Here is a 13,278-nt window from a genome sequence, read left to right on the forward strand (position 1 = left end):
TTGGTTGGAAAATCTGGAAGCTGTTGGCTCAGCACATCTGGAAGGCTTTTTTTTCTGACACAAAGCATTAGTCACCACACAATATAGAATGGAGCTCCACTTGGGGACGTCAATTTTTTGTTTCTTTCTTTAAATTAACAGAAGGACCGTGATGTTTCAATGGTACATCCATCCAGTTTTCCTGCCACAGGAAAGGCATGGCTTGCCCAAGTGGTTTTTCCCACTTCCCAGTCTCCTCCAAGAAATCTCAGGTTTCCCCAACCAAAGGAACAGCTGGATACATTCTGGGATAAGTCCCGCTAGACGTTACCTGTTAGATGTTTTGTGCCAGCCATTGGCAGTTACCCAAAAAGGTCATCAGATGGAAGCAAAGAGGCTTCTTTGCTTCCACTGATGAGCCAGGGGTCTCAGACCCCTGCAGCCCCATTGGAGAGAGTGTTTTATGGTTAGGGAGGGGCCGAGACCCCCCATAAATACCTCTGCTCAGGGGCTGCTCTTAGCTTCTCATCTTTCTCTCTCTCTTGCATGCATTCTCTCTCTATCATACAAGCATGGATGCCTCCATGCCATATAGCTCTTTTTATATAACCTATCGATGAATAAAGCTTCATAATGACTGCATCTCTGCATCCTGCCTCTTTTACTTGGAAGCACCTTAACGACCCATCGATCTCTCGTCAGACCTGCTTCACAAGTTGGTAGCAGAGAGGATGGTTTAAGGCAAAGCTTCCAAGCTTGCAGATACCAGTAAGATCCCTAGATTTGAAACTGAAATGGATGGCCGGAGATCCCAGATTGTGACCAGGAGTCTGATAAAGCAAATTAGAAATCAGGGACCAGCACATATTAAACGGATATATCTTGCATTGATAGAGATTGACTCAGAAACAGAACTTGTTAAGGATTGTATGATAAAATGGGCCCAAAACATCCAAGAAGTTATTACAATGGACACGTGGGAAAAGATTTGGGTGAGGAACGTAAAATTTACACAAGCTCAAAATTTAAGAGAGAACTTTTATAAAATGTTTTATAGATGGCATTTAGATCCTAAAAAGCTTGCAAGTATGTACCCGAATTATCAGCCAAAATGCTGGAGGTGTGGCGATGAAGATGCAACATATTTTCACATATGGTGGACTTGCAAAAAGGTTAAGGCCTTTTGGATAAAAATTTGGTGGAATATGCAGAAGATTTTCAAGCAAAGGATAAAGTTTTGTCCACAACTTTTTTTGTTGGGAATAATTACAGATGCTACGGTTGTGGACACTAAGTTGATGTTGAATTTAATTACGGCAGCAAGACTCTTAATAGGTCAGGATTGGAAGAAGGAGGAACTGCCGACCATAGAAGAATGGACTTTAAAGGTTTCTGACCTGGCAGAGATGGCAAAGATTTCGGCTTATTTGAAAGATCACTCGCAAGAACGTTATATTATGGAATGGAGAAAATGGATTGAGTATATCCAGAACAAATATAGGACTAAAAAGTTTCATGTAGCATTTGAATAAGTCTTCCTTTTCTTTTTTCTTTTTTCTCTTTTTTTTCTATATATACTTAATATTAATAGTGTTTGTATTATCCTATATGAGCCAGAGAGGGATAGATTTTAGAGTTTATGGTTGTTAGCATATGGATGTTTATGATCGGGTTTTTTTTGTTTTTATACCTTGTACTTAGCTCTGGGAAGTGGGGGGGGGGGAGGGGGAGAGGGGTAGGGAAGGAGGGAGAAGGGAGGGGGAGGGGGGACTGTTAAAGATAAAATGTATGTTAAAACTTTTCAATAAAAAAAACGTTATATTATGGAATGGAGAAAATGGATTGAGTATATCCAGAACAAATATAGGACTAAAAAGTTTCATGTAACATTTGAATAAGTCTTCCTTTTTTTTCTATTTTCCTTTTTCTATATATATTTAATATTAATAGTGTTTGTATTATCCTATATGAGCCAGAGAGTGATAGATTTTAGAGTTTATGGTTGTTAGCATATGGATGTTTATGATCGGGTTTTTTTGTTTTTATACCTTGTACTTAGCTCTGGGAAGTGGGGGGGGGGAGGGGGAGAGGGGTAGGGAAGGAGGGAGAAGGGAGGGGGAGGGGGGACTGTTAAAGATAAAATGTATGTTAAAACTTTTCAATAAAAAAAAAGCATGGATGCCTCCATGCCATATAGCTCTTTTTATATAACCTATCGATGAATAAAGCTTCATAATGACTGCATCTCTGCATCCTGCCTCTTTTACTTGGAAGCACCTTAACGACCCATCGATCTCTCGTCAGACCTGCTTCACATTACCGCCCCCTGCTGAGGATCCCAACGCCTTCCTTGGTTTTGTCGGACCTGTATATAAAGATATAGTTGACATTTAATGACCTGGAAATCCTCTGTGAATTCTGTGAATTCTCTGGTTAAAAAGCAAGCGGGAGAAACGCCCAGCAAAGTCCTAAGTCACAAAAATCTCTCTGGGCAGCAGGAACAGAAAGCGACCGCATCTATATTTACTCTTCTTTTTTTTTTTTTCCTAATGCAGGGGTAGGCAACCTTGGCTCTTTTATGACTCATGGACTTCAACTCCCAGAATTCCTGAGTCAGCATAGCTGACTCAGGAATTCTGGGAGTTGAAGTCCATGAGTCATAAAAGAGCCGAGGTTGCCTACTCCTGCCCTAATGCAAGGATTTGATTTGGCGCCATTCCGGGATGGGAACGCAGGTTTTTTTGTGTTTTTTTTTCAAGCGAACGGATTCCAGAATTCAGCAGCCTATAGGCTTCACGTCAGGGGATCCCTCAAGAAAGGGCTCTCCCTCCGAAGGAGGTGACGTCACTAGAAGAAAGGCGGGCCTGGGAATTCTAGGGAAGCCCTCTGGCTCCGGGGAGGGGCCGAGGAGGAACGGCGGGGTTGTGACGTCACGGGTGGGCGTGCGGATTGCGGGGAAAGCCCCACCCGCAGCTGGGCGTTCCTTCCAGGCGGCGGGAGAGGCTCTTTTTTTTTTTTTTTTTCCTTTCCCCGCCATGGCTGCTTTGCAGTTCCTGCTGATGATCCCGGCCCTGGGCAATTTCCTTTTCACCTTCGGGACCGGCGTGGAGCTGATCCGTTTTATTTCCTTCCGTGCCATCTTTTTGCAGCTGCCCGCCGGGGCTGCGCCTCCTCCCTACGGCACCGGCGTGAATCCAGGTAAGAAGGGCAGATCCCGAAGCGGGACCTCCGATTTGGAGTGCGGCGTCGGGAAATTTGGAGGGATTTTTATTTTATTTTTTTTGACTCGATGAGTTTGATCCTCTCCGATCAAAAGGCTTCCCGTGGGAGAACGAGTAATCGATACCTTAGAATGATGCCTTTTTTTAAAAAAAATAGGGAATTAAATGCAAGAGCGCCTCGGTTGCAGCGCCGGGGGCATCTCCGTGCTGCAACTACCCCGCGTGCTCTGTTGCAACGTTTCGAGCTGCAGCTTGCTTTTTGCCCAGAGGCCCTTTGAAAACATGGCAAGACTGTAAATAGAAACGAGTGAATGCTCCTCCGTGCTGCCAAACATTTATGGCTGGGCATGCCCACCCTGCATGACTTTGGTTTGATTTACAGCAATGGACTGCCTGAGCGAACTTATCAGTGGCTGAATTCTGACGGCATAATAAACCCAAACAGGAAATCCACATCACGACTTAGACTGTTGTGTGAATCCAATCAGGGGAGTGTATTGAAGAAATCATTGCCAAATCATAGCCATATAAATTATTGGAAGCAGTTGGACTGTCATTCCGCTGTCCTTTGCTAGGAATAGCTGTCAGGTCAAAACTTTGCAGTAATAGAGAGGCCATCTTTGGCAGAATTCTGCTTCTGTATATCTCTTAGAGATCTGGGCATTTGATCAAGGATTCAGGCTGATTTTGAGGAGATAGCTTCAGCCCACACTCAATCCCAGAAAGCTATTCCTATCCCTAAGGCTTGTACATCATTTATATGTTCATCAAAGTGAAAAAAATTCCCTTCTTTTACTGCCTTTGGATTGCAAACATTACAGTCCTTTTATGCAAGGAATGAATATTCAGGATGCTGAGTGCGCTGCGCCCACCAAATTTTGAACTGCAACTTGGAAAATATAAGGGGGGGGAAAATCGGATTTCTAAATGCCAGTGTCCTTCCTCTGCATTCCCAGCACTTCTTCAGACTGGATTGGACAGACTATGGACTGCCTGAGACTTCAGGATTTCATTGTGTAGTCCCAAAGCAACCCTCTTTGCTAGCTGTAGATGTAATATTTTTAATGCAGGGGTTCCCTGAGACCTCAAAATTATTTCAAGGGTTCCTCTAGGGCAGTAATCTCCAGTCTTTCTGGCTCAGAGGACCAGCAAAGGCAGTGGCAATGGTGGGGTGGAGGGGGATGGTTTTGCACGTGCACCATTTTTACAAATGCAACTTTGTACGTGTGCGCTCACCCACCACTTCCCCAGCCCTGGTCTGAACAGGCTGCCACCTTGCACTAGCCTGTGGACCAGAGGTCAGAGACCCCTAATCTAGGGCATTGCTCGTCAATCTCAGCAACTTTAAGCAAGGTGAACTTCAACTTCCCAGCCGGCTGGGGAATTCTGGGAGTTGAAGTCCACTCATCTTAAAGATGCTGAGATTTACAAACACTGCTCTCGGGTAAAAAGGTTGAGAAAGGTTGATGTAAACCAGGGGTGTCAAACTCGCCATGTCACATCACGTGAGGTGTCACAACTTTTTTCCCATTGCTGGCAAAGGGGTGGGCACGGTTTCACCGTGACACTTCCAGCTCGCGGGCCGGCAGTTTGACACCCCTGATGTAAACCATCATGGTGATAATATCCTGCTGTATACAGGGTGCACGATTACTCGGTTTTTCTCTTGCAGATGGCATCTCGAATTCTCAATGGAAAACTGCCCTAAGGGATCCCAAGATTCTGCACTCGCTAACAGTGGATGTGGGCCTGATCATCCTTTTTATCCTGCAGCATAGCCTTATGGCTTCTGACCGGGTCAAACACTGGACTTCCAGCTGCTTCGGGGTCTTGCAGAGAACAGTCTATGTTTTTTTCACAGACTTAACTCTTCAGGTAAGAAGACTGATTTAGAGTATAAAGTGGGAAAGTTGTACAGGTACTGCTCAACTTAAGAATGGTTGTTTAATGCCCTTTCCTTGAAGTTACAATTGCTGCACCACTCTCACAGCCATGTGATCACATTTTTGGTGCTTAGCAACCAGCTTGCATTTATAACTGGTTGCAGCACCCCATGATCACTTGATTGCTTTTTGTGATTTTTTTTCTGGTCATTTTCTGACAAAAACGCTCGTTGGATAAAGTGGATTCAGACTCACGATGACGTGATTTGCTTAACAGCCATGGTGACTCGCTTGACCAGAGTTGAAAAATCGAGTCCAGTCACATGGTGAATCAATTTAATGACTGCAATGACTTGACACCAAAATTCCGGGCTCAAGTGTGGTCGTAATTCAAGGACTACTTGTAAGAGCTTGAGCTCTTTAATCGTTCGTTACGTTGCAAAACGCAATTGAGTTTCTTTCTCGGCTAGGAGAAATGGGCATTTTAAAAAAAAAAGAAAATAGATAATAATGAAGATTAGAATTTTAACTCGCATTTATAGTCGCATTCTTTTGCAAAAGGCAACTTGCTTTAAGAAGTTGTGGGTGCTCCAACACTGGAGGTTTTTAAGAAGAGATGGGCTTTGTCTGCTGTCTGAGCAGGGGGTTGGACTAGAAGACCTCCAAGGTCCCTTTCAACTGTTATTCTCATTCATATCCTGCATGACCTCACATGCAGCCATGTTAAATGTCGTTGCAGTGTCTGCTAGTAATGTAATTTTTTTCCCCTTTTAATGTAGTTGCTGATGAGGTATTGGCAGCCAGTGCTGGAGGGCCCCATGCTCTGGAATACGAGTACTGAGCCGTGGATCACTTGGGTTCCTCTCACCTGCTTTATCCTCCATTTCATCTCCTGGCTAATCATCTTTAGCATCATTCTCATCTTTGATTATGCAGAACTGATGGGTGTCAAACAGGTGCTTGTGCTTTCTTTGTTTTCCCCCTTCACGTGTCTGCCTTTGGTGAGCAAGGCTGCAGAGAGGAATAGGGCAGTCTGGGAAATAAAACCACAGTGAGCCCAGCCCGTTTTATCTTCCAGAAGAGTCCATTTTTCTTTCAAGCATCACTTCCCTTATTTAATGAAGTCTAGAAGTGGCTTGCTCCAGATGCCTCTGAGTGGCTTACACTTAAAAAAAATGGGAATGATTTAAAAAATAAATGGATTGTGCTCATCCAGAAGACAGGTTCTCTGCAACAGACAATGCATCCCAACAGAAGAGAATATTTGTAACTAAGGGCTGAACTGTGGTGCTTTCTGAGCCTGGTTGTTTTCTGGCAGACAACCAAACAGTACACAAGTAAGCAAGGAATTACCAAGAAGGAAACACTCCCAGCAACACTGCTAGGGCAAGCCACCCTAGGTTCAAGGTGCTGGTTCTTACTTATAAAGCCCTACATGGCTTAGGCCCGGGATATTTGCAGGACCGTCTGCTGCCAGGAACGACTGCCTATCACCCTGTGCGCTCACACAGAGAGGGTCTCCTCAGGGTGCCGTCGGCCAGACAATGTCGGCTGGCGACCCCCAGGGGGAGGGCCTTCTCTGTCGGGGCGCCTGCCCTTTGGAATCAGCTCCCCCGAGAACTTCGGATGGCCCCAGATCTCCGGTCCTTTCGTCGCGACCTAAAGACATACCTTTTCCACCTGGACTGACGTTGGGGGTTTTAATTATGTTTTTAATTTTTACTGGTTTTTAGTGGGGCTTTGTAAAATTTAATTTCTTTTAATATTTGTATTTATTGTTTTTATTGTTATTTTTATTGTTGTTAGCCGCCCTGAGTCCTTCGGGAGATAGGGTGGCATATAAGTCCCATAATTAAATTAAATTAAATTAAATAAACAGAGGAGAGCCCGCTCCCTTCTAGCACTGAAAATGTTACCTAACTAGCTAATGAAACACTTGCAAAAAAAAGGCTCAGAGAGCACCAGGGATCCTGCAAACAATACAGCCTGCAGGACAGGCAAGGGAAGGGGCTCAACTATGTACCTACCCTAAAACTAGGGGCGGGGGGGGGGGGAATAGTACAAATAGTCCTCAACTTACGACAGTTCATTTAGTGACTGGTTGAAGTTACGACAGCACGGACACAAGTGACTTATGACATTTTTTCACACCCCCGTTGCAGCATCCCTCTGGTCCTGTGATCAAAATTCAGATGCTTAGCAACTCACTCATATTTGTAGTGTCCCGGGGTGGGGGGGGCATGTGATCATCACCTTTTGTGACCTTCTGACAAGCAAAGTCCATGAAGAAGCCAGATTCACTTAGCAACCATGTTGCTGAACAATTGCAGTGATTCATTTAAAACAACCTCCGTTCATTCCGCCAGGACCTGAAGACCTGGCTCTTCGAGCTCTCTGGCCCAGGCTGAGAATTTTAATTTTAATTTTAACTGGGGTTTTATTTGTTCAGGGATGGATATAATTTTTTTAATTGTTTTTAACTTTTGTATTTTTTGTTTTAATCACCCTGTAAACCACCCTGAGTCCTTCGGGAAAGGGCGGTATATAAATATAATAATAAATATAATAATAATAATAATAAACTAAGGCAAGAAAGGTCGTTAAATGGGACAAAACTCACTTGTCTCGTTGAGCAACATAAATTTTGGGCTGGATTGTGGTCATAGGTTGAGGACTACCTGTGTTCAGCCATGTGTTCCTCTGTAGAATCTGCAGAGCCCAAGGGTGCCTTGGCTGTATATAAAATCTGGGAGTGCCTCTACAGCAGACATGTCAAACTCGCGACGTCACGTGACATTGCGCAACGTATCAGGACGGTTTTGCCATTGCCGGCGATGGGGTGGGCGCAGCTTCTGGATGACGTGTCCTGGCCACGGGCCGGAAGTTTGACAGCCCTGCTCTACAGTAAACAGATGTTGCTTTCATTTCATCCCCAGGTTTATTACTACTGCTTGGGCATAGGAGACCCTTTGGCTGTGAAGTCTTCACGGGCCCTCCGTCTCTACTCCCACCTTCGCCATCCATTGTACGTGGAGTTTCTCCTTATCCTCTGGGCTGTTCCCTGCCTCTCACTTGACCGCCTGCTTCTGGCCTCCTTGTTCACCGTCTATCTTACCTGTGCTCACAGCCTTGATGAACAGGATTATCTCTACCTCCGTGCCCAGCTGGACAAGAAGTTCCAAATCTTCTCCCGGGAAGAGGCAGCTTATGGGGGTTTATTGGCTCAAAATGGCCCCTCAGACTACAAGGGGAACTGAGTAGAAGTGGGAGAGGTTAAGGTTCTGGATGGTTTTGGTTTTGGATGCAGAGGGGGGCGGTGTCTGGCTTTTGGGGGGGGGTGTCTGACTGCCAGATCCCTGCTTGCAAAGCACTGATTAATACACCATATCTTATCTTGATTGTGCTTTTACACCTAGAGGACTTGAAGGGCTACCTCCCAAAAATTGGGTATCTACTGGGCCCAGTCTCTTGTAACTCCCTAAAAGAATCTTTTCCTAAGCTCGTGTTCTCCATTGTTGTGGACTAGGAGTTCATTGTCTTCAACAGCAGTAGTAGATGAAGATGTTGGGAATTTTAGTCCAAACACATTTGGAGAACGTTAAACTGGGATAGTCTGTACTGAAACACACTAAGTTCTACTAGCATGGAGGAAGTTGGAATGTCTGATCTCTGGGTTGATCTCACCCTAGAATATTAAGGAGATACTTTTCGATCATGAACTTTTCTCACTAATGAGAATCCTTAATAACGATTGAAGTCTAGCTATAATTGGCCATTTTCATGGCAGCCTCTGGATTTGGTGGTTGCGTGGAAGGCAAGCAGTTGATTAAACAAATGTGTCTAGTTCTAGAAAAGCATCTAGTCTAGAATACAGCTGTATAGAATAGCAACCCCTTCTGAGTAAAAAAAAATGGGGAAGTGACTGCCCTTTAGCTCTTTAATGGTCTGGTTTGACCAAGAGAATGTGCAAAATGTTCCTCCTTTTAAAATTAATAGCATATTTTATTTATTTCAAATGAGCTTTTACTGACCTCTTGCCACAATTTTTAATTATAGTATTCTAACCTCTGTCAACATGTAAATACTTATTTTTTTTAAAAAAATATTAGCAGCCAAGTGCACTTATTTGGAAGAATATGGTATAAGGCAGGGGTAGGCATCCTCGCCTCTTTTATGACTCATGGACTTCAACTCCCAGAATTCCTGAGTCATCTGACTCAGGAATTCTGGGAGTTGAAGTCCATGAGTCATAAAAGAGCCGAGGTTGCCTAACCCTGGTATAAGGGGATTATAGATGCATTTCTTCAATATAATAATAAGAAAGCACATTTATGAGTATATGTGTGTGATGGTTTAAACCGCCTAATTACTGTTGCAAAGGTGCCTTGTTTCTGAGGTGAAAACTTCCTTGGATCATATAAGAAAAAGCAGAAGTCAAAAAGCTTTCAGTCCAAATGCTAATCTTAGTATTAGATTTCCCCTAAGGGATTTCCAAAATTTTTCACCAGTATGCTTCTTTTAAAAAATTCTTTTGATTAATGAAAATATTGCCCCTGTTGGAGATTTCAGCTACAGCTATCCTTGTTATTCTCTACCATGCTGGCTGGGGAATTCTGGGAGTTGAAGTCCAGACATCAAGTTGCCACGGTTGAGAAATACAGTTATAGGCCATTGGCTTATGGCTCCCTCATCATTGTGTCATAGAGTCACATCTGGGGGCCATCCAGCAGCATCAATAGGGCGGGTCAAAAAAAGCTAAGTAAGTGGCCCACCCCTTTTGTGGATGTATAAAAGGAAAGGACTTTTATCATGATGCCTCTGTGTAAATTTTGAACTCTACCCCATAGGAAGCTACGGTGGGCACCAATTTGGGAAAGTTGTGGGCAATGGAAGTCCTGCGCTTTAACTGCTTAGCAGAAAAATCCTTCAACTTCCTGTAAGGAACATTACAATGGAACATACATTTTTTTATTGGGAACTGCACAGATGTGATGAATAAACAAATAAACATATTCCATCACTGTAGGAGTAAAATGTCTGATTCCTCCCTGTGCCAAAATGTCTGTTTTGTTGAAATGCTTTTTTTTTTGTTAAAGGTACAGGAACCTTTTACCTATAGCAGAAGGAAGAAAGTTAAAATGTCTAGGCCAGGGGTCTTCAAACTTGGGACTTCAACTCCCAGAATTCCTCAGCCAGTGTGCCTGGCTGAGGAATTCGGGAAGTTGAAGTCTGCAAGTCACAAAAGGGCCAAGTTTGAAGACCCCTGGTCTAGGCAGTTGCTGCCAAAGGTGTTTCTGCTGCCTTATTTTAGTGACCAGGAATACCACCAGTATTGTTTTCAAAACACTGCTCTGCCTTTGTAAATGTATATTTTAATTCCGTATCTTAATACTAATGAAGCTTTTTTTAAAAAAAAATATCTTGGAATTCAGTGCAAAATAAATGTAATCTATTTTTTTAAAAAGAGAAAACTTGCTTGTTTGCCCGTGTTCTACTGTGTCTTAACATGTTTGGTTAAAAAAAATCCTTTCTTCTTTTCTCCTCCAACTTCAGTGGCGCCCTACGGGTTGGATGCTCAGCAGAGCATTTAATAATAGGCAAACGCTTCCGCCTGCGTAAAACCCCTTCCAACTCATAAAACCCTTAGAAGCCGGGACCTCTTTGTGAAAGATCAGTCCACAACAACGTTCCTATTTGGAGGAAGAGAAAAATCTCATTGGTTTTCTTGCACGACGCATCATCGTCCCATCAGAGGGGGAAACAGGGTCAGTGACACTGGAAACCGGCAACTTAAATCCTGTCCTTTTTATTACCAAAGAAAACATCTTTTCTTTGTTCCTGCTGTATCACAGAAATGTTCTGAGGCTAATTTTGTATCATTAAATGTTGTCCTTGCATTACAGGTAGTCTTCAACTTACGACCACAATTGAGCCCAAAATTTCCACTGCTAAGCAAGACCGTTTTGCTAAGCGAGTTTTGCCCCATTTTACAATTTTTTTTGCCACAGTTGTTAAGCAAATCACTGCAGTTGTTAAGTGAAACACGTGGTTGTTAGACAAATCTGGCTTCCCCCACAGACTTTGTTTTTCGGAGGCTAGCTGAGGTGGTTGCAAATGGCGAACATCACCCCTGGGACATTCCACTGTCATAAATACATGCCAATTTCCAAGAATAATCCTGAACGGACACTAAATGAATGGCTGTGAGTTGAGGACTATCTGTAGTACATATATAGTCCCTGACTTATGACCTCAATGGAGCCCAAAAGTTCTGTTGCTAAGTGAAACTTTTGTTGAGTTTTTGCCCCATTTTGTTTCTTGCCACAGTTGTTAAGTGAATCACTGCAGTTGTTAGTAATACGGTTGTTAAGTGAATCTGTCTTCCCCACTGACTTTGTCAGAAGGTCACAGAAGGGGTCACACTGCAATTGTCATAAATGTGAGTCAGTTGCCAAGTTTCTAAATTTTGACCATGGGGATGCTGCAACGGTCATAAATGTGAAAAACGGTCATAAGTCATTTTTTTTCAGTGTGTCATTGTAACTTTGGACAGTCACTAAATGAACTGTTAAGTCAAGGACTACCTCTATTGCAACTTGCCATGTCACATGACGCGACGTATCGTGGCTTTTTTTGCATTGCCGGCAATGGGGCGGGCACGGTTTTGGCATGAGACATCTGGCCCACGGGCCAACAATTTGACACCCCTGGTCTACTGCATGTGAACATCCTGCTAAAAACACTCCCAACACAAACATTCTGCGTTATGTACCGAAAGGTTACAGACAACAGCAAATAAAGGATCGGTTAATCATTACCCGTAAAATCTAGACCGGGATGCCTTGCGTACAGTCACTCATTGCGCTCGTGACTTCTCGTCTAGACTACTGCAGTGCTCTCTACATGGGGCTGCCCTTGAGGTCCACCCGGAGACTTCAACTGGTGCAGAATGCAGCCGCGCGAGTTGTCTTGGGGGTTTCCCGATACTCCCATGTTACACCTTTGCTCCGCAAGCTGCGTTGGCTACCGGTTGCTCTCCGGGTGAGGTTCAAGGTGTTAGTGATGACTTACAAAGCCCTTCATGGCATGGGTCCAGATTACCTACGGCAACACCTGCGGCCGGCGTCAACTTCCCTCCATCCAGTGCGCTCCCACAGAGGGCCTCCTCAGGGTGCCTCCGATCAAAGAATGCCGATTGCTGGCCCCCAGGGGGAGAGCGTTCTCTGTGGGCACGCCAGACCTTTGGAATAGCTTACCGGTCGAGCTCCGGATGGCCCCCGACCTTCGCTCCTTCCGGCGCGATCTCAAAACCTTCTTTTTTGAACAAGCTGGCCTGGTCTGACGGGATGGGATTGGGATTTTTATAATTAATTTTTATAATTAATTTTAATTTTTAATATGTATTAATTATTACGGGCATTATGGTTTAATCACTTTTTAATTTTTGTATTCTGCTTCTTATTATGTATTGCCCTGTTCACCGCCCTGAGTCCTTCGGGAGAAGGGCGGTATACAAATTAAATTATTAAAATGCTTTCATTGGAAACACCAATGCGTGGAAATGAGGGCTTCTTCATTCAAAACACTCCAAGCCAAGGGTGCCTCTCCTTTTCCTTCCTCGCTCTTACAACAGCATGAGAGAGAGTATGTATGTACAGAGCCCCAATCCCAGAGTCCCATCTGCTGTTAACTTCCATTTCAGTCTTTAGATAGGTCAAAGAGTTGGCCCCCACTTGTGTTGGCGATGGACAAGTGCCAGCTCTCGCAGCCACTATGGGAGCCGTTCCTTTTCTCCGGCACTCCAGGCGAGTTGGACTATAGCCCGGGTAGGCAACCTTGGCTCTTTTATGACCCGTGGACTTCAACTCCCAGAATTCCTGAGCCAGCTTGGCTGGCTCAGGAATTCTGGGAGTTGAAGTCCACGGATCATAAAAGAGCCAAGGTTGCCTACCCCTGGACTATACCGAGATTGCCTGTAGGGACCAGAGAAGCCCAACGCATCGGAAGACTCTTAGGGAAAACAGCTCAAATATGAACAGAACAAGATTCTGTTCCATGTTACAGAGGTCCCCAACCTGTGGGCCATGGCCCACTACTGGGCAGTGGCCTAATTGCCACCAGGGAGCGCAAGTGGCCGGCCAGTCCGCAGGCCTATGGGCACGCACACAGCACTATTTGCGTAAGGAGCGCTGCAA

At 44.3% G+C, this 13,278-nt stretch overlaps 1 protein-coding gene and 1 long non-coding RNA gene across 2 annotated transcripts; one reads left to right on the plus strand and one right to left on the minus strand.

Moving 5' to 3' along the window:
* Positions 1-205: 205 nt before the first annotated feature.
* Positions 206-3,148, minus strand: LOC310636553. Its single transcript, XR_014491745.1, has 3 exons — positions 3,071-3,148; positions 2,300-2,344; positions 206-310 (listed from the first exon to the last, which is right to left on the minus strand). It is a non-coding gene; the product is annotated as an uncharacterized lncRNA (long non-coding RNA).
* On the plus strand, positions 2,695-9,206 carry NRM (nurim). The gene is made up of 4 exons (XM_083356491.1): positions 2,695-3,177; positions 4,873-5,075; positions 5,863-6,039; positions 8,020-9,206. The coding sequence occupies exons 1-4, from the start codon at positions 2,703-2,705 to the stop codon at positions 8,338-8,340; spliced, it is 1,176 nt and encodes a 391-aa protein (XP_083212617.1). The 5' UTR covers positions 2,695-2,702; the 3' UTR covers positions 8,341-9,206.
* The last annotated feature ends 4,072 nt before the right edge of the window (positions 9,207-13,278 follow it).

This window comes from Vipera ursinii (assembly GCF_947247035.1).
Source record: "Vipera ursinii genome assembly, chromosome: 2".
Classification (NCBI taxonomy): Eukaryota; Metazoa; Chordata; class Lepidosauria; order Squamata; family Viperidae; genus Vipera; species Vipera ursinii.

Bases quoted from the DNA above. Each gene is read 5' to 3' on its own strand.
- NRM (XM_083356491.1), top strand. From the start codon at position 2,703: ATGGGAACGCAGGTTTTTTTGTGTTTTTTTTTCAAGCGAACGGATTCC. The intron at 3,178-4,872 runs GTAAGAAGGGCA...TTTCTCTTGCAG, and splicing joins CGGCACCGGCGTGAATCCAG to ATGGCATCTCGAATTCTCAA. The intron at 5,076-5,862 runs GTAAGAAGACTG...CTTTTAATGTAG, and splicing joins TCACAGACTTAACTCTTCAG to TTGCTGATGAGGTATTGGCA.